At 46.6% G+C, this 19898-nt stretch overlaps 1 protein-coding gene across 1 annotated transcript; it reads right to left on the reverse strand.

Moving 5' to 3' along the window:
* Positions 1 to 719: 719 nt before the first annotated feature.
* On the reverse strand, positions 720 to 5411 carry LOC308057917 (epoxide hydrolase 1-like). The gene is made up of 2 exons (XM_080411930.1): positions 2147 to 5411; positions 720 to 1382 (listed from the first exon to the last, which is right to left on the reverse strand). The coding sequence occupies exons 1-2, from the start codon at positions 2294 to 2296 to the stop codon at positions 1179 to 1181; spliced, it is 354 nt and encodes a 117-aa protein (XP_080268056.1). The 5' UTR covers positions 2297 to 5411; the 3' UTR covers positions 720 to 1178.
* Between the last annotated feature and the right edge of the window lie 14487 nt (positions 5412 to 19898).

The following is a 19898-nucleotide window of genomic DNA, read 5'->3' on the forward strand; positions in this document are numbered from 1 at the left end:
GAAAGCAGACCTGGTTTCCAGCTACCATTACCTTCCAGATCTCCACAGCCAGCCCCAGAGCCTCAGCCACATGGGTGTTAGTGCAGAGCCAAGCATCTGCATTCACAAACTGCATTCCCTGGTGAGGGCCAGGGATGACTGAGGCTCCAAGAACCTGGCAATTCCAACAGCGCCTTTTCATCGCTCACCTTTCTGGTGTGGTGCCTCAGAGAAGCCATATCCTGGGATGGATGGGCAGATGACCTCAAACACCATGTCACCCTCATTCAGGCCATGCTCAGCTGGCTCTGTGAGTAGAGCGATGGTCTTGTAGAACTCGTAGAAGGAGCCAGGCCAGCCGTGGACCATCAGCAGAGGTTGAGCAGCTCAACTGTGAGGGACATAGGAGGGCTTCACGTGGATAAAATGGATATCAATCCCTGCCACACATCCAGACAGATAAATTAAAGCCTTAGTTCCATCACAGTTTCTGTTCCAAACTCTGAAGAAGGAGGGTGGCAAAACTGTGATTAGCATTCACAGCAGAAGGTACACAATCAACCCATGGCAAGAAGATGCCTAGCTGAAAGGACATGCCTGGTATTTTACCTGTGTCTCATCTTTTACTTACAGACAGAGGTATTGATCCCAGTCCCAGTTACTGGGGTCACAGGAGACTGAGCATCCACCTCCTGAGAAATTGGTCTTACAGTATATAAGTACAGCTGCACTTCAATGCATAGCATAATGCAGCTAAGACACGTGCAAAAACATGACTAAATTACAAAATGTGTGGGTGATAAAAAGAGAAACATGGAAAAAGTAAGCGCAGGATATAAGTTTAACCTGCAGATCACTTATCTAAAGTCTGGCTAACCTCACCTGGCTAAACTGGGTGGTGGTGGTGGATATTCCAACCTCAGGGCCTGGGTAAATTTTACAGTTTTCAAAGGTGGCTTCAAGGCAATAGCAGAAGAAAACCTCGTTGTTATTTAGTGCAGGTTCAGAGCCAGATGAAGCCCATCTTCAAGCAGATCTAATCTTATCACCACTGTGCAATGATCTTAATCTATAGAGGGTTACTAATAACATAGCCTCCACTACTGATCCTTCATTAAGCTGTTATGCACACTGTTGTCTTAATAGAGTAACCTCTTAAAGCCCCCCATTCTCTCTGTGCATTTCAGAGTGAGACCTGCTCAAGCCACAGAGACCCCCTCACCTTCAATGGTGGTTCGGAAATGGGGATATTTGTTCAGGATTTCCACTTGCTTGCGTCGGTCAAACGGGTTCCTCCAGTAGGCCACCACCTTCTGCAGGTAGCTGGAGGTGAAGCCGTAGCGGAAGGCAGCCCCTTCCAGCTGCGGTGTGTAGCGGGCCTGCTCCAGGCGGCGATGCAGGTCCTGCGGACAGGAGCTCTTGCAAGGCTGGCCAGATGCCTGCATGTGCCCTATGCTAAGGCAGGCATGAACAGGCTCTCCTGGCTCCACCGGCTTCTGTGTCTCTCTCTGGGACACCACAAGCCCTCCTGAAGCAGTGCCATACTCTGTATAACTTCCTGAATCATTTATATGGAGAATATATTTTTCTACAGGTTAGCAGTTCCCCTAGGGCACCCAGGAGTAGTGGGTTCTACGCTTGCCTTACTGCTAACTCGCTTTAGGGTTTTGGGCACTAGGAACTTGCCAGCACTGCCAGCTGAGAGAAGAATAAGCAGCTCAGCCTGTGCTACCGACTGCTAGTTGGCCAGATAATTAGTGACAGGCTTGTAGGGACAGAAGGAAGGACCCCATCCTTCTTCACCCTTCCAACCCTGTCCTCTGCGGAAGCCCCTCAGTCCTGCCCTACTGGTGCCTTTGCTATCCCGGTGCCCTCCCACCCCATTCCACCACTGCAGACCTGCTGTCAAATTCTGCTGCTCAAAGCATGGCCTTTCTGCAGGAGCAGCCCCAGGTTGCATTGAGAGTCTGTGGTCTCAGAAAGCGTAAAGACATTGCAGTGAATCTGAGCTCAAATCCCATTCATAAAGGGCAGTGAGCCAGAGCATCATCTAACGGACCTGCGCTGGCTATTGCCCCCAAGGCATCACCTCAAAGCAGTAAGGTGGGTGATGAACTGGCTCCACCTCGCAGCTTTCTGCCCCTCCTTACCTCCCAGGCACGGGCACCTCAATTTCTTTGTCAGATGTTTCAGTCTTGAAGGGACAGATACTTTCATCTTCTTTCCCTTTTAGAGGTCTTTCATCTGAGCCCCACCATCCATTGCCCATTTCAATAGTCTTGATCTTGTGTCTAGACCTCAGCCAGTAAACCAGCATCCCTCCAATGCCCAGAGCGGCCACAGGGACCAGGACTGCATTCCTCTGAGAACATTCAAATGACCTGGGGAGGCATAAAATTGTTTGCGCCCAACAGAAGTGTCAAGGGTAAAGGGACTATGCTGAGGCTTGTAGTCACATTGGTTGGACGTGAGTAACAAACCCCATGCAGTCAGCAGGGGCTGGGTGTTTCTGTTATTTTTGAAGATCGCAGGCAGGATTTGTGGCAGGGTTACATCTACCAGTGTTTCTTAGGGACCTTAAGCCTTTGCTGATCAGGACTTGTTAATCACAAGGCTTCTCTGTCCCTCTCCTTATGTACCAGGTGTGCCCTGGGAGACAAGGATCAGTAGGATCTGGATCTATCTGTTTTAAGGCAGGTACTGAAGTGAATGGGATAGTAGCACCTGGACAGCTTCAGGAATAAAAACTGCACAGAGTGGGCTGAGGAGCAGAGACAAGAGTTTTCAGCTGCTGGAGACAGCTGGATGTGCTAGACATGCCCCTTGACTGTGCTACATACATAGCTCCCCTACAGATTCAGTCATCTTTTAGGGCAACGCTAGCCCTCCACCATAGCTGTCCATAGGTAAAGGTCTCAACTTGTCTGTCTGGTGCCTCTTTTTCTTACCTAGACAGCAAAGTTTCAGACTTTCTTGAGGTGTGGGAGCTAAGGCGCCAGAGCTGGATTTAACAGACAGACAGCAATGTTTTAAAACCGTTCAAACCCTTCAGCAATCAGTCCTAAATGTAGTGTCCCTTCCCATCCCCCTGACCTGTGCCTCAAGCTCTCCAGCTTCCCTTGGGGATTAGCAGAGCTGTCTGGGGCTATTGCAGGGGGCTCAAAGAAGACTGTGAATGAAGATTTTTTGTCATACAGGGTATGGAAGGGACTATGCTGTGCCCCAGCCCAGGTGCTAATAAAAAGTGAACTCCTCAGCACAGAGCAGCTATTTCACTTACCTGATCCGGGACAAGGTGCCTTCCCTAGAAAATGGGGGTGGGGGTGGGGTGGGAAAGATTCTTGGTCTGATAGTGTTGTCTGAATGGTACCATCCCTTGGGGATGGTGTAAGGAACATCCCCTGCCAGCACCATTTACCGCGCAGCCATGGGATCACAAGCTGTTCAGCTGGCTGGCAACAGAGACAGTGTTTCTGGGCTGTGTTTTAGCTAGATAGTTTGTCACCATAATATTCCCGCCTTCAGCACAATTTAGATAAAAGGCACTGAACAACTGGGTAGGTGTCCTTGCGGTGTTTCATCCTACAGAGGGCTGTGTTACTTCAGCCAAGTAAATAGTTTATTTTGGCAGCTGTGTAGCGATAGGTGCCCAGCCTTGGCAGGGGACTTCCAAGCTCAAGGGTTACTCTGCTGCCAGCCACGTGGTACTCATCCTGCCCAGGGCTGGCATGAGGAGCAGCTTGTGGGACCCTTCCCTGTTCAGGTTCAGTGAGCTGCTGTACCTTTGCTACTTCCAACTACTCCTGACTGGATACCAAGCTTTTAGGTCTCATCTGCCCGCAAGAAAAAGGAAACATCCTCTTTGGTTCTCTTTTAGCCTGGTAGATTCTCTTGCAAGAAAAGCAGAATCTAAAATCTACCAAAAAGTTAGAAGCAACAGAGAAAGTCTTGTTACTCTGCAGCTAGATGAGGGAGCTGTTTGGTGTCATAATTACGATGCCTTGAGACAAAAAAAAAATTAAAAAGGACAGGAAACTCCATGAAAAACCAAGTCCACTGGGTGTTTCCTGTTGCCTGGTACCCTTTCCCACTGCTACCTGTGATGCAGAACACAGTGCCTGTACTGGACACCCCAGCAGTAGTGAAGGCAATTGGGTAATTGATCTCTGAGACAGTCTATGTGATTTTTAAGGAAGTATCTCCTGAAACCACTCCCAGACAAAGAAGACCAAGAGCTCCTAAGAGCAAACAGTGTCAGCCTCCACCTCCCTGGAGGCTGAGTAGCTTATGCAACAAGTAATAACAACCCCCTGCACTTACATCCTGGAGTTTAGTGAGTCAGAGGCACGAAACCAGTTATCACGGCAACAGCACAAACTCGGCACTGCTAACAAAGCAAGCATGTCCCAGAAACAGCTCTCTGAGTGGCACAGAACAAGGCTCAGTCTTATAAAACCTCCTCCCTACCCATGCTCAGGAAAGCTCAGCTGCATGCTCCCACCCACCGATGGCCTGGTGGACCCCACCGGGCCTTTCTCCTGCCCCAACCCTGGGGACCCCTGTTTAGAGTCCCTCCTCCCTGTGCCAAAGAGATCTCACCAGGCGTTTGGAAGCATCTCCTGCCACATGTCCGCTCCTCCTCGCCTAGCCACAGCTCCCAGCGAAACAACCCAGGTGTCTCCTCTGCTGGCTTTCTCTTCCGCAGCGACACTCTCCTGGTGACAATGCAAGCTACATCAACCATCAGTGCCACCTATTGCCTAAACGTGCGCTTGCAAATCAAGTTCAGCAAGAGACAAATGCCAGGTCCTGCACGGGGAGGGAACAGCTCCGTGCATCAGCACAGGCTGGACGCCAGATGCATAGAAAGCAGCTCTGCAGAGCCTGGCCTGAGGTCCTCAGCTGAGCCTGAGTCAACAAGGTGCAGCAAAGGCCGGTGCGTACAGGGCTAGATAGCAAGCGTGTTAGCCAGCAGGCTGAGCGAGGTGATCCTTCGCTCTCTTCAGCACTTGTGGGGCCACATCTGGAGTGCCATGTCCAGTGCTGGCCTTGCTGGCAGAGGAAGGGCTGGAGTGAGGCTGCCCACCCTCGGTGGTCAGGGCCACCAGGCTGCTGGGGGGCTGGAGCCATGTGGTGTACCAGGAGAGACAGAGAGACCTGGGCTTGTTCAGCCTGGAGGAGAGAAGGCAAACGGTGGGGTCTTACTGCTGTCTGCATCTACCTAGTGGAGAGTGTAGGAAAAATGGACCAAGAACAAAAGGCAATGGACGCAAATTGCAAGAAGGGAAATTCTGGTTAGATGTGAGGAAAAATTAGTTCACCATGGAGGTATTCAGACACTGGGACAGGGGCCCAGAGAGGATGTGGGATCTCCATCCTTAGAGGCAATCAAAATTTGACAGGAACAAGGCACTGAGCAACCTGATCTACCTGAACCTGGCGATGAGCTGACCTCCATGTGCCCCTTCTGACCTGTGCATCGTGTGGCTCTATTCCATGTGCACCTGTGATCTGCAGCAGCCCAAACAAAAAAGGAAAAGTTGCTTTTCATTTTCCACAGAAATCAATGCTTTGTTTTAGCTCATTTTTAGACTTCATTTCCTTCATGGTTAGTAAAATCTTACTAGGTAAAGGCTTCTCTTTCCTAAATTGTGTCCTTGCTGTGCTTCAGTCCAGGAATAACTACATCTTACTGTGAGAGAAAATGATTCCTATCTCCATGCAACGCTCTAAGCGAAGTACCATCACCAGTGAGCTCTGTGATGGTTAGGTCTCATACCGTGACTTCATATGCAGCCACTGTGCCATCAAAAAAGAGTCATCAGGAAGAAAAGCTTGTAAATCCTTCATTTGGTCAAAGTTCAGTTTATTGCTACACCACAGCTATTTCTGGTTACATCCGTCTGGGATTACTTAGCTTTAAGGTTCTATTTCCCAAACAAAACCAGCTCTTTTGAGGCCTCTTGGAAGATGACATCCCTGATTGCAGAGGGACTATAGTCAGCAGACAAGGGAATTATTAGCAACAAGGGGAAAGAACTACAACCCATGTGGAAGGTAGCTGAGGACCCTGTAAAGAGCCAGGTTGAGGTACCGCAGGCTGTGATGTCGTCGGTAGACAAAAGAGACCTCGAGGAAATTCTGTTTCTTACTTAGCACTGGGAAAAAGCATAAAGGCTGGTGGAGGAAGGACTGGCTTAAACAGCTGTGAGTGAATTTATCTATACCAGGAATGTGGGAGAAGAGCCAGCAGAGCTAGTTACAGCTACAAAGAAAAGACAGAAGTTGCTGCTTTCTGTATAAAAAGCTTGGGAAAGTCAGAATGGCTTTTACTTAAGATACAAGGTGACACACCAAGGCCACTAATACCCTGGGGCTAAAAGGCAACACCTCACCACCACCTTCACCCCCAATAAATCTGGAACAGCTGGGATGCCAGGATCCCATCTACTGAAATGCAGGGGATGTGCAGGAGTTTTGTGTGAGTGCTGGTGAGCAGAGATCAAAGGGTTCCCAGAGGAAATTCCGTCCTGGGATGCAGCAGCAGTGGAAAGCAAGGGGTTTTTCCCCTCCTCTCTTACAACCTCTCGAGGCCAAAATGCACAAATTCAGGCAGAAACTGCTTGCTGGAGACAGCAAGGCTGCCTCCCACGAGATTTTGATGCATGTCTCATAAATGGAAAGGGGAATCCCACAGGAAAGGACCTGCAAAAATGTCTCAGAGCATCTCCCTGCATTGGGGCAGGATCCCTTATTCTTAATGACAGACGTCTTAGCAAACCCATTTTTAAAAAGCCCCCTTCGGAGCACTATTAGAAAAAATTCTGCCTCTGTCCCAGTGCTGTGCTTTTGCTGGTTCAGCTGCTACTCTGGCATGGGAAAAAAAAAAAAACCAAACCAACCCAAAAGGAGAGAGAATAAAATTTGATACACTGAATCTCACTATTGCACCTCTGTCTAAACTTCCAAATGTCTAAACTTCCCACAGTCCCTGTGCGACAGGCATCATTTTATAAAGGGATTTCATATGTTCCCATTGCACAAATCACATACTAACAGAAAGCTTGTTTCCTATGCTTTTCTCTTGCTCTTGTCACTGATCTGCAGGATCACCCCTGCAGCAATGATAGAAAATACAGACATGGAAATGTTACCGTAATGTATTTTTTCAGCTGGTTTAACAGCTGGATACAAGCAGGAGGAGCCAAACACAACACAACCTGCCAGCTCTCCCAGACCCGTTCGCTACTGCTGGTACAGTGTGACCTGCTGCTGGAGAAAGCACCCAAAGGCCAAGCAGTAGTTCTGCAAACACTGGGTGCCCTCTTGTGGGAAAGAGGAGCTCGCAGCACCAGTAATAACACTTTTTTTGTGTGTATTTGGGCTTTTTTCTATTTTGGACTTTATGTGTTTCTCGTTGCCAGTTTCACGTAATCACAATCCAAGCCTCATCAATGCCATTAATACTGAAACCTGAAACACAGGGAGGAAAGCTGGTGACTTCTCATTATGAAATGGGCTATTGAACAGGGGTAAGAATGGAGCACAAAACCTTTGAACGCAGCTCTTTTATAGCTTGAGATGCTGTGGCAACTTGGAAATGATTATTCTGACCTTTGGAGCCGTTGCAAGGCCCTTGCTGGGATTTATGGCCCCAACTGTAATGCACTGCCCTTCACAGAATCATAGATTCATGGAATTGTTGAGGTTGGAAAAGACCTTTTAAGATCATCAAGCCATCATCTTACAGCATGAAGGCATTGCTGCGTAATTTTCCTTTTGCATGCACAAGATCAGGTTCACTGTCTTAAGCATTACTAGAAAGCAAATGGTGCTCATTAACAGGGGATCTTTGTGAATATGGTCTCCTGACTTATACCAGGGACCAGCTCTCTTCTTTTTTTCTGGTCGGTGGCCACTACCAGTGAGCTGCTGGCCAGTGATGTTGCAGGGCAGGACAACTGGAAGCTTCAGATCTCTCCTGTGCTCTTCCAGGTTCCCAAAACCCTGCTTGCCCCATGGCATCACTCTGTCTTTGAACGTTATGTTCTTCCTTTGCTTTTAAGGAAGGTCCTAAGGCTAACAAGGATTTCATGTGTTATGCCGGATCTTTGCTCCTACAGGCCAAAGACACTGAATGCTGTATTTCCCTGCATGACTTCTGAAGGAAAATGGTCCCCATGGTCCAACAGGTCCAAGCTGGGACTGTCCATGCACATGCAACTCTTTCCAACTGGTATTGTATGAAAAAAGCCATGCCCAGAGATGGGATTAGATGGGAAAAATTGGAGCTCTTACCACGTGTGGCTGTGTCCTTGGGGTTAAGGGAAAGCCCCCAGCACATCACCCTACTTGCAATGGACAAGCAAAGTTTTCACCTTTCCAGTGAGGTCTCAGGACATTCAGCTGGTTGGTGGGAGATTTGTTTGGTACCAAAGTCTACTCTGGCACTGAATGGCAGGCTCTGTGCTCAGCCTCAGTGATCCCGTCCCTGGAGGAAACACTGAGCTCCTAAGCACCTCCAAGCTGTTAATTCCTCAATCTTACTAACAAGAGCCAGCTCAAACATCTGAGAGCAGACGGCAGCAACACCTTGCTCCTGCCCTCACCGGTAGCCAGTCCATGAGGCCTCTGTGCTGCTCCATGGTATATTACATAAAAGTCGGATTGCAGGAGCAATGAACAGCTTGGGAGAGCCCAGGACAATCTCTCCAACCTCTTCCTCCCCCTCCACAAATGCTCCTTTCTTGCGCAGAAAGCCCATTCTCATTTCTGAATATACCTTCCCCCTAACATCTCTTTAGTCCTCTGCTCTGCACTGTATGCTGAAGAGAAGTTACTGTTTTCCCAGCTGGAAATGGCCCCTTCTCTGTCTCCCTTATTGTCGGAAGACCTCACAAATGTTTCACTGCTACCTCCGGCAAGGACTGGCCCCTTCTGTTGCTAATTAGGGAGCTAAGAGGTTCCTCCAGGCACTTCCCAGTGAAACTGAGCCCATGAAATGAATGGCAGGCAACGTCTCTGGGGGTGGGGAGCAAAATTACACAACCGCTGCTTGGAAATAGGCAGTTTGTTACGCGTGCTGGTTTTAGAGACTCAGCAACATTAAAAACAAAAGCAACTTTCAAATCCAAACCAGTGTATTTAGGTCACTGATACCCCAGGGATAATCTTGGGGATATTGGTGATGGGAGGCAGGCAGCAGGCTCTGGAAGCTTGTGCTCAGAGCCTGGATGCACAAAATGTGATAGCTCCTGCATGTGTGCCAGGCCATGGACTGAAAGTCGGGTGTACAAGACCTTTCTGTGCTCTAGGATATGGGTACTGCTGTGCTGCGTGCTAGGAGTGTTAATCCTGGAACGTAATGTGAAGGATAGCCCTTTTGGGCTTGGACACACTGTGGAGTTTTGGTGAGTGTGGTGGAGGCTTGCAGGCTTGGCTTAGCTAACCCAGGTGCCCAGCAGACATGAGGAATTTCTTATACAGAAGGGAACTGCATACAATCAGTACAGATAGAACTTTCAACTCTGCTCAGTTATCCCATTTTTGTTGTTTTACAATCTTAGGATTGCATTGCATATCTCCTGCAACCATTGCTCCAAGCCATGTAAAATTATCATCTTGCAAAGAAAGCAAGAATCATTTTTTTAAAAAAAGGATGCAGCTGACCAAAGGTACTTGAGAGAGGGACTAGTCTTAAGATTTGTAGGACAATATAGATATAAATGTCTTATGGAAAAGAATATGCTGGGTGATTTGTCATTAATGTAGTGAAGAAGCATTGGTGGCAGAAACAAAGGCCTTACCTTCAACAAAGGGCTGCATATAAATTAGTATGTGTAGAGGGTCTATACTCAATGATGTATTTAGTTTAACAAAAAATCTCTAAAAAAGCAGTTAACAGCAAGTATTTGGCTGAGGCAGAAAGAAATGCTAGAGAACGATCTCCATCCTTCTCACTAACAATGATTGCTGCTGAGGATCCTGTAACAGCAGCTATTACGACAGGCCAGATCCCAAGCTGCTTTTCTCCATCCTTACCCTGGAAAACTCCTGTTCTTGCTTTCGGTGGGCATGAGTGCGCAGTGGCTGCGAGGGGTAGCTGTGTTGCAGAGTGGGGCGGGTTGTCTCTGTCCCACCGCTCTGCTGGAGCTCTGCACAGCCACCTTCCTGAAACTAGCTCTTACAACGAAGGGCTTCGGAGGGAAAGGGCGAAGCCCAAATCTAAGCATGGGTTTTGCAGTGCCATCAGCTGAGCATTAGGCGCTCACGGAGCTCCCACAGTCGGTATGGCAGGCAGCTGAAGGGCTGCTGGAGTGTGTGAGCTCCCCTTTGCAGGCCTGAAGAAACATGCAAGAAGAGATCTGTTTTTGAGACGTTGGTCTCATGATGTATTCAGTTCACTGGAAATTTTGGAGAGTTTTCTGCAATGATCCTGTGCGTTATTACCTCCCTTTTGGGGAACTGTGTTAGCTGTTTGGAAGTATTTGTGGCCTTCTTCCCAAATTATTTATTTCTCTATGGTTTTTCCTACTGTCCATTATTAGTTGTTATGCCTACATTGTATAACAACAACAACAACAGTAATATGAGGAGACTCATCAGGTCCAGAGGCATTAAGAGAATGAAGACTGAATCAGCTGAACTTCTGACATAAGGATATGATTTTCATTTTTCATTAAAAACATCTAGTCTGGAAAACGAGGGACATTTGAGTATAATGTAGTAACAGCACTGCAGATATCTCACCTAAAGAAAGCAGCACTATGGACCTTGAGCATTATATCAGGACCCACAAATACAATTGGGAAAATAATTAGGTATTGTATTTTAAGATATTGGTCTGAATATGGTAAACAAGATTCTATCAACAAATCTGTAAGTGTAATTTTTTTTTCTCCTCCAGCTTTTCAGCATTCTTGGAAAGACTTCTCTAAGCAAAATCCCAGATACGTAACTGACTGGCCCTTCCCAAAGGTACAAGGATAAAGCCCTTTGCAAGTGGCTGTTAAGAAAACTGGGCAGCAACAGCTGCAGGATTAATCCTTGCCTAAGATTAATAAGCAGTTCCGCAAGCAGTGTAACTAATGAAGCCTTGTTTCCTACATGTATTTGCAAAATACAGCTACTATTTGCAAATACAAAGAATTTGTATTTTGCAAGTACAAACACAAAAACTTTCTAACAATTGAATTGTTCTAAGATTTTGTTTCCTTTAGGTATGTTTATAAAATCACTCCTGCACTTCCAAAGAAATCACTTTTCGTGAAATGTGTAGAAACACCTTTCAGAACTAATTTTGAAATGTCTGCTTGCCGAAGTTGGTGAAATCAGCAAACAGATCAAAAAGGTACTGAGAGGACACATCTATAGACATACCCAGTGATTGCACCAGCACTGGTTCTGCAGGAAGCAAGGAACAAAAATGAAGTTGTGAAAGAAAACATAGGAGAAAGCACCTATTTTTTAGCAGTGTTGCAGTGAGAGGAGTTGCAAGGCTCGCAGAAGGAACGTCCCCCATGATCAGTGCTGAGACATATGGTAGCCAAGAATGATCGAGTCCAGCTCATTTGGTTTTAATGGTGAAATCTTCAGCGCCATTGACGAGACCACCGCTTGCTTTTGCACCGCATCCAGAGGATGAAGTGTTTAGTGAGGCAGCCAAATCTATGTAAGATAGAGAACAACTGGGAAAAACTTCAAAAGGCCCTAGTAAAGGCTGCTGCTCTGAAATCTAATTCATGTTTTGGCATTTGCCTTCAGTGGGAGCAGGAATGAACCAAAAGTTGGGTAAGTGGCACAAAGTGATTGCAGATGGAGCTCTCTGTATGCCAATAGAAGTTAAGGGAAGCTGGAAAAAATATTTCACTGACCTAATATTTAAATGAAATATTCTGAGTTAGAGCTGATTTCAGGGAAAAACTCCAGGCACCTCTGTGGACAGCACAGTGCTGAGAGAGAAAACTCAGTGCAGAGCAAAGCAAAGCCAAAATAAGATGTCGTGTATTAAATAGGTCAGGAATGTATATATCACCGTAACAATTCCAAAATAAATCAGCTATGCATCCCCACTTTGAAATCAGTGTTAAGTAGGGTCACTTCCATAACAAAAGGGCAGAGAGGAATAGAAAAGGCAGAAAAAACCTGGCACCATAATCACTGGGACAGTGGAGGCTGTAACAGGAGAAGGGAATGAGTGAGCAGGACAGTTTAGCTTTATGAAGAGTTGAGTCAGGGGAGAGACTAACATAATGAATATCTAATTTGACCTTTAATAAAGTCTCTTGTCACCTGCTGAACACCCTTCATGACTTGACATGGATTATAATCTGGGAGTTACACAACACCTGATGTAATAAAGAAAGGAAATGTAATTTTATGGTGCATAGAATTCTGAGATAAAAAGAATGGCTGAAAAATGTCACCAAGGCAAGTAGCTGTAATCATAAAATTAGTATTAATAAAGTTGGTGATGGTGAAAATCCATCAGTTCTTGTGCCTCTTGTTTTAGGATTTCCATTCAGGTTTGTGTGGCTCACTGAAGCTGAGATTATTCCTGCTGCTCTTTAAGCACAGCAGCATCCACATGGTGAAACACACTTTAAACACGGAGAGTTAGAGCTCAGGATGGAGAGCCAGAAAAAGCCAGTGTAATCCTGGTTTCTGGCGCAAAGGCATCACTTAAAAGAGTGCAGAGTTATCCATTCCACAGCTCTCATGCGGTTGCAAATCTCTGTCCTGAAGACACTGGATGGTTTCTTTAAAGCTGCATCTTCTCTCTGGAGTAACCACCTGAGGGCAACATCACAGATGCAACGGGACACACAGGGTTCCTGTGCCTGGAATATTGCGCTCACTTTGAGTAACCCCATTACCAGAAAAATTGTGATGACTGGGAAACAGCTCAAAGAACAGCAACAAAGATGATTAGGAGGCTGGAGCTACTATACAGAAAAAACGTTACAAAAGCAAAATCTAGTTTGCCTAAGGGATGACTGACTAGGAGCAGGATCCTGGCCTTCAAATGTTTGAGGAGTGAAGAGAAATTATGTAGCGTAATAAAGGGAGATAGAACTACCAGTAACTGGTGGAAATGAGGCAAGGAAAATGTGCCTGCTCTTCCTCTTACATTTTTCCTACGGGTGAGATACTGGGTTGTGAATTGGAGGTATTCATATTCTGACTCTCTAATGAAAGATCAGGGTGAGGACAGTGCGGGCCAGGAGCACAGACCCTTGGTCATGGAGATCAGCTCACAGTCTACGTGACAGTCAGGAGATGACTAGTGAGTAAAGCAGACCACTGTTGGGTGGGCAGGAAGATAGGGATACCACGAAGTAAGAAATGATTTACAAAAGAGAAGTCATTCCTTCAAGAAAGTCCAAGAAATCCAAGCTGTTCTCCCCCATCCACAACTTTCAAAATACATATGGCCCCAAGAAGGATCTTTCTTCTTTGCCAGCCTGCGACGTATTTGTGGGGGTGCTCTAGAGCAATACTGATTTCAGGACAGGGATACTTCACCTTCTCATGCCTTTCCAAGGAGGCAGGTGTTGGGGCCGTTGATCAGGCATGACAGTGGTTGGAGGCAGCCAGTGGGACACATCACCATATGCTCTGATTCTGGACAATTATTTTTCTGGTGGAGAGGGTAGTGGAGGCATCCTGCCCTGTGCAAACGCTGAGCTGGTGCTTAGAACACGGAGTGGAAGGGAGTGCTGAATTTATAGTACCGATGTGAAATGCCACCTACGTGTGCAGAGAGGTCTAGAGAGGAGACAGGAGTCCTGCCTGCCCTGCAGTCCGGGTTTGGCTTCTTCACTGCATGGGTCTGTGTACCATAGCACAGCACTGGCAGAGCCTCATGGCAGTGGCTGATGAGGTGTCCAGGTGAACCAGGAGCAAGCTGTGGGCTGGAAGGGCTTTGCTGGAGGGACCCAAGGGGACTGGGAACTGGGCACTGTGCAGCGTGCACACAGCTGAGCACCTCCAATGGTCCACAGGATGGCCATGATGGAAGTCGTCCAGCCTGGTCCCTCCTCGGGGCAAGCAGCCCTCCCCAGCTGCCTGACCAGGTGGGAGGGAGGCACAAGGAGTCACAGCAAGGGGCTGAGAGGGATAAGGCAGGGTGAGCTGGATGCACTGGGCAAGCTAGCAGAGCTGTGACACTGCAAGCCCTGGTGCTGCCTGAGCCTCTTCAAAGAGCGGCTTTAGCAACCTGAGAACATACATAGTCGGCAGGATCATGCTGTGCCAGGGCTGAAGGCAGAGCTGAGCTGCAGAGCTAAAGCTGTGGCACTTGGGCATAGGTTAGTATCCGTTCTTTGCTCGGGAAGGGAAAAGCTTAACGCGGTGTTCAGGGGGAGGGGAGGCTCTGGGTGTTCCTGTAAGCACAACGCGAGGAAATGGTGCTAAGACAGAGGCATGACCCATCATTTGGTAGGAGGTGCCAGCCTGCCCAGGTTAGCAGTGCTCAGTAAAGCAAGTGTGACAAACCAGGGCAGTACAGGGGTGGCACCTCCTGTCTGCTCGTCCAAGCCCAGCCCGTACTTCTGCCATATCCTTCTCCCGTGTGGCACCAAGTGGGTGTTTTTGTGCAGGTTTTGCAGTTACTAACTCTTACCGCACCAGCTTTCCTGCTCTGTTCCCCTCTCAGTATCCCTTGCTGGTGAGGTCTGAGGGACACTGATATAGCTGAGAGACATCTCTTCCCCTACTTTTCCCTCTGCCAGCTGTCAATCACCCACCTGGCACTCAAATTCAAACCTCCCCATATCAGGCTCTCCTTTTCTTCCCTTTCTGTCCCTCCATCTACCTCCTTTAGCCAGTGATGGGACCACACCAGGCCCTGGAACATGCCAGCATGAAAATGAGCTTTTTGTGCAGAGCTCCCTGCGTGGGTTTGGGTTTCATTTGCTTAAAAAGCACAGAGCCAAAAACTTCAGGGTGATCTGGGGCCACTGGAGAGCCCTGGAAAAGGAGCAGTTCTGGACCTGTCCAGCATGTGGAGTGCCCTGTTATACATCAGGACTTTGCAGAAGGATCCACAAGATGTTTCTTATTTAAAATGCAATTGGAGAAGGGAATGCTACACCAGCAGACTCATCGAGCTCCAAGTCATTGGGATGCCAGCTGCAGTGTGGTCTAACAAGCTTGCTCAAGCCCCTGACTAGACTTGACTGGCCTTCCTGAAGTCTGTCTTGCTGTTACTTCATCCTTGTTAAGAGTTTAAATACAGTTGCTACGCTGCAGTTAAACACTGATGCTGTGGTAGGCATGCCCTAAGTGTGATGGAGCCTGAAAATTTGGGAAGCAAACCAAGCTCAAGTAACTACTCCAAACGGAAAGCAATAAAAGACAGCAACTCCTCCTTCCCTTCACAGATCCCCTACTTAAGAAAGAAAATCCTAATTCTTCTAACAGTCCCATTATAGGACTGAACTGCACCAATGATGACAGGCCTTTAAAAAAAAAAAAAAAAAAAAGATTGGCAAATCTATTGTCTCCTCTTAGAAGGCTTATTTGTAAATATGGCTAACCAGATCCTTTTCCTACAGTCTGCAGCAATATTTTTCCCTGAGATCGAGGAGTTAACACTCAAATACATCAGCCTATCTCAGACCCTGGAGGCAGACTAATGCACCATCTCTGCTAGAGCATTATCCCTACCATCCACTGTTTTCAGGTTCCTGTTAAAGATTAAGGATCAAAGAGCAAACAGCTTTTGCTTTGACTAATTCTGATTCAAGCCTGGATCTCTGTTTAAGCAAAAGCAAACCAAGCAAGTGTTCATTTGTTTTGAGAACCACTGGTTCCCAGGAAAGAGGACAAATTTCTCTTTCTGTCTTCTGGGTAGTTGGTGCGGGCAGCTCTGTGCCTCAAAGGCTTTCCTGCCTCCATGGCACAGCAGCTGGGAGCCGGCGGAGCACATAAACCCGTAAGACAGGTCCCTATCCTGCAAAGTGAGAAGATGTTAGGAAAAAAAAAAAAGTGATTTTCCAATAGAGGGCACTAACTCATGGCTTTTGTGGCAACATAAAGCCCTATCTGTTCTTTACCAGCACCCTCTGCAGGCTCCCAAACGGGGTATGTCTGAGTTGAGGATGAGAAGGGGAAAGGAGACCAGTACTGAAGTGCTTATGGCGCCGTGTTGGTTTCTAGTATCTTCTACTCATAGGTTCCACTGTTGCAAAGCAACATACAAAGGGTATCTGGCAATGCATTCAAGTACCTGACCTGTGCAGTGACATGAAGAGGGAGATACAAACTATTTTGTTATGGAAGACATGGCAGAGGCTTCCCTAGCTGGAGGGGAAGTCACTGCTAGGAGACTGTTTTGTTTTTTCCTGGCAGTTCCTTCCTGGCTTTGTAGGGTCCTTGCCCATAGGCTGTTTTCCTGGGAGAAGCAGTCAGTGAGGTTCGTTTGATTTCATCACATCCTGTTTTCAGGGCTTCTGGAAAATAAAGCTGTTGTGAGGCTGAAAGAAAAAAAAGGAAAAACAAGCTGTCTTTTTCATTCCCCAGCAGCTTCCAGATGGGATTTCTTCAAGAGGATATTCAGGACAATCTCCATTGAAAATAGATAGGATAGCACAAACCAGATTTTTGTTCCAAGTCTTTAGTTCTCTGGTTTTCCTGTTCCAAAACAATGTCCTTAGCATTTAGGTGGTTATTGCACCTCCTGTAAGTTGTTAGATTTAGGCAAGTCACAGCAGACTTCTGCCGAACCAGTTCTTACAGGGTAGGAATGTGTGCCTTGATGTTCTTACTACTGAGGGACCAGGGGGGCTGCCTTGGTGGGTACGAAGTCTACGGATGTTTACAAGGTAGGATTTCTACAGCATACAAGGGAGCTAGTCATCAGCCAAGGTTACTTCTGGCTTAAGCAATCAGTTCAATGGACTTTAGCACTGTTATAGAACTGTAACCTGAAGTCCTCTGGGAGTTTGAACCATGCTGTTGTGCTCTCACAACAAGTAATTTGTGAGGCATCTCTCCCCTTAGGAGTCCGTATTAGTCAGTAACGTGAAGCAGCTGTGAGCTCTCTGTGGGAGAGAGGTACTCCCAATGGCCAGAACCTAGGTCATACTCTCATCAACTCCCATGATGTTATCTCACAGCTTTTCAACAAAGCATGTAGCCACCTCTTGACCACTTTAACTTTCTCATCAAGTTCATATTGTAGATTTATAATTTTGTTTCTCCACACAAAACATCCAGCATCATACCCAAATTTACCACAACTCTTTTACTGCCATTTATGCTACTGCCGTCCCATTGGCTCCTCATTTGCACTCCACAGATGAAATCCTGTTCCAGCAAAATCAATGAAAGCTTTGCTACTGACTTCTGCCAGACCTAGCTTTCAACTGGTAGCCTCTGGCTGTCACAAAACCTGTATCTTAACCCAGATACTGTTTCTGATTTCAGATATTTTCACAGCACAATTCTTCTAACCATTCAGCAATACACACATCTAACAGCCCACTTGAGCTCCTATTTCTGCTTACATCAAGTAGATAATGTTTTGAAATAGGCTGCAGCTTTCACCTACCCTCAGCCAAGTTCATACAGCTGTGGCCCATCAGTTCAAAGATAAATGAACTCAAGCTGCCAAGATGTGATTCTGGGTTAACAGGGGCAAAAATAAAGCTATGGCCAAATGAGAAGGAAACATTAAGTCGTTTCGTATTTTGAAACTGATTAGGCTTTTGTACAGAGAGACCCACTTAAGTCCTAGAACTAGGCATCCAGATCAGTCAGTACTGGCCCAAACAGCTCTCTCTCTCTCGCCAAATAATTACACCTTAACTCATCCCTGCTGGTAGTGTAAAAGTAGCTGTAAAACAAATGGTGCTTGAAGTTGCCTCGTGGTGGTTCTCTGGGAAAGGAAATTTGGTTCACAAGCACCACCGTAGCCCAAGTCTGCATGTCCCAGGTGCTCAGAAGTTGGCAACAGCCCATCCCACAGCGATTCTACTGTGCCAGGCCAAGCTTTGCAATGTGTTGTTATTAGTCTGAGGTGAACCGTAAGACACACTATGGCTGTCTAAACCAGTAGTCCACCACAACACCCACTCCCCTGCCCTCAGTCCCAGTTTTCTTTTGAATGGAAAGCTGGAAGCATGGCAGGGAAGAGAAGGCAGACCATTACACATCCAGGCTGCATCCTGTCAAGCAACCAGGATGTGACTGCAGTGCGCATCTGGGCCTCTGAGCTGGAAAACGGTCCCACGACTCACAGTTCCGGTGTGCCTCTGTGCCTCAAAGGTTGCTGTGAGCGTGAAATTGCCCTGTGGCTGGCTATAAAGCCCGAACAGCTGACTGTGTGAGACCCACCCCATTTTCCATTGGCACAGTGCTGTGCTGCTGCATTGACAAACTCACGGTGGGGGCTTGGGCATGTGATTTCTCCTATTGTTGTTGAGGAAACTTCCCTAGTTCAGACCTACAATGACCTCCAGCCCTTGCTGGCCAAGCTCAAGGTTACTGTGTTGCAGGAAATTCAGAGGTAGAGGCCAGCAGAACTAAAGGCACATCTAACAGCAGGAAAGCAAACTGGTAGTCATTATGATGTGTGACACCACTTGTATTCTCATACAGACTGAAGGCCACAAGTGAGACTGGGGGGAGGATTAATTCTCCTAGGTGCTGAACAAACCCGGAGTGACCCTCCACCCTTGCAGTTTACAGGTGTAAACCAGGCTTATGTAAAGGAAAATTTCTAAAGTTGCAGCATTTACTTGCTCGCATTTTTTGCTCTGAATACTTTCACTTACTTAAAGACCAGAAAACTTGAAAAGAGATCAAACCAAGAAAGGCTGGAGTCTGCAAGGAGCTGTGTGGCTCAAGCCTACAAATTATGATTTTATAGAGTTAATCTGGTTTTGGGAGTGATGCAGACAATTATAAACAAATCAAGGCAAGAAGGAGAGAGGTAGGAAATAAATGTCAAAAGATCGTAACTTATTAAGAGAAGTCTTCATGCATGCCCATGAAACCACAGACTGCATTCTCTCTTTAGATCAAGTAGGAGTCTCTAAGCAGACAAGAAAGAAAAATTTCTCCTACCGGAGCTCTGTCAATAAAGGTTCAGCTGATTAAAACAATTGCCCAACACAGAGGATAAAATAAATTTGACAGGGTGGTCTATTACTTCTTTCAGTGACAACCCTTCTCCTCTCAGTTACAAATAATTACTTAGCTTTTCATTAGCTATGTTGGAGGCACGCATCCATTTAGTATTTGGAATTTTTCACATATAATTCCCTTCTGAATGATCAGTGTGTGTTTAAGATTTTACTAAAGGAATAGGGACAAATTCTGCTCTTTGAAAATTTGATGTAAATCTGAAGTATCTGCCCTAATATAGACTTACACTTGTCGTTAAATCAGAGTAAATGAGAGGACACTTTGGCCTCGTGATACCTAGCACAGGGCCAGGAAGATAATACAAGAAAGGGTTACTTTCTAACTGCTTGTAAGATTTAAGTCAGACAAATACATGATAATAGTAAGTCTTTGTTTCTGAAAGGAGATATTCAGTCTACCCAAAGCACCATCCGAGTCATTAAAGGATTCCCAGGTGCCAGTATTTGGAAAGGGTATTAGCTATTCAAACAGTTTAGGCAGAGGTCTCTGCTGTTCTCTCTCCTGGGTCATCTCAGATGTCCTCAATCTCTGCCCAGAACTGAGTACAGGCAGCAAAGAAAGGCTGGAAATTTCAGAGGAGTAACATTTTCTCCAGAACTAGACAGAACATATTTTTCAGTCTTGCGGTAAAAAGGAGGAAACCCCTCCTTTATTAGCGCTAAGCAACTCCAAGGCTGGCAGGGTGAGGGCCATACAGTGCATGTGGAGGGACAGACTCTGCAGCAGATGCTGTGCAGGGAGCCCTCTTTTCCTCCCCTTTTCAGATA

This window comes from Falco punctatus (assembly GCF_963210335.1).
Source record: "Falco punctatus genome assembly, contig: scaffold_67, whole genome shotgun sequence".
NCBI classification, from domain to species: Eukaryota; Metazoa; Chordata; class Aves; order Falconiformes; family Falconidae; genus Falco; species Falco punctatus.

Excerpts from the sequence above, each read along its gene's own strand:
- LOC308057917 (XM_080411930.1), bottom strand. The coding sequence starts at position 2,296 with ATGCTGGTTTACTGGCTGAGGTCTAGACACAAGATCAAGACTATTGAA. Across the intron at positions 1,383-2,146 it reads CATCTGACAAAGAAATTGAG|GACCTGCATCGCCGCCTGGA; the intron begins GTGCCCGTGCCT and ends TCCTGTCCGCAG.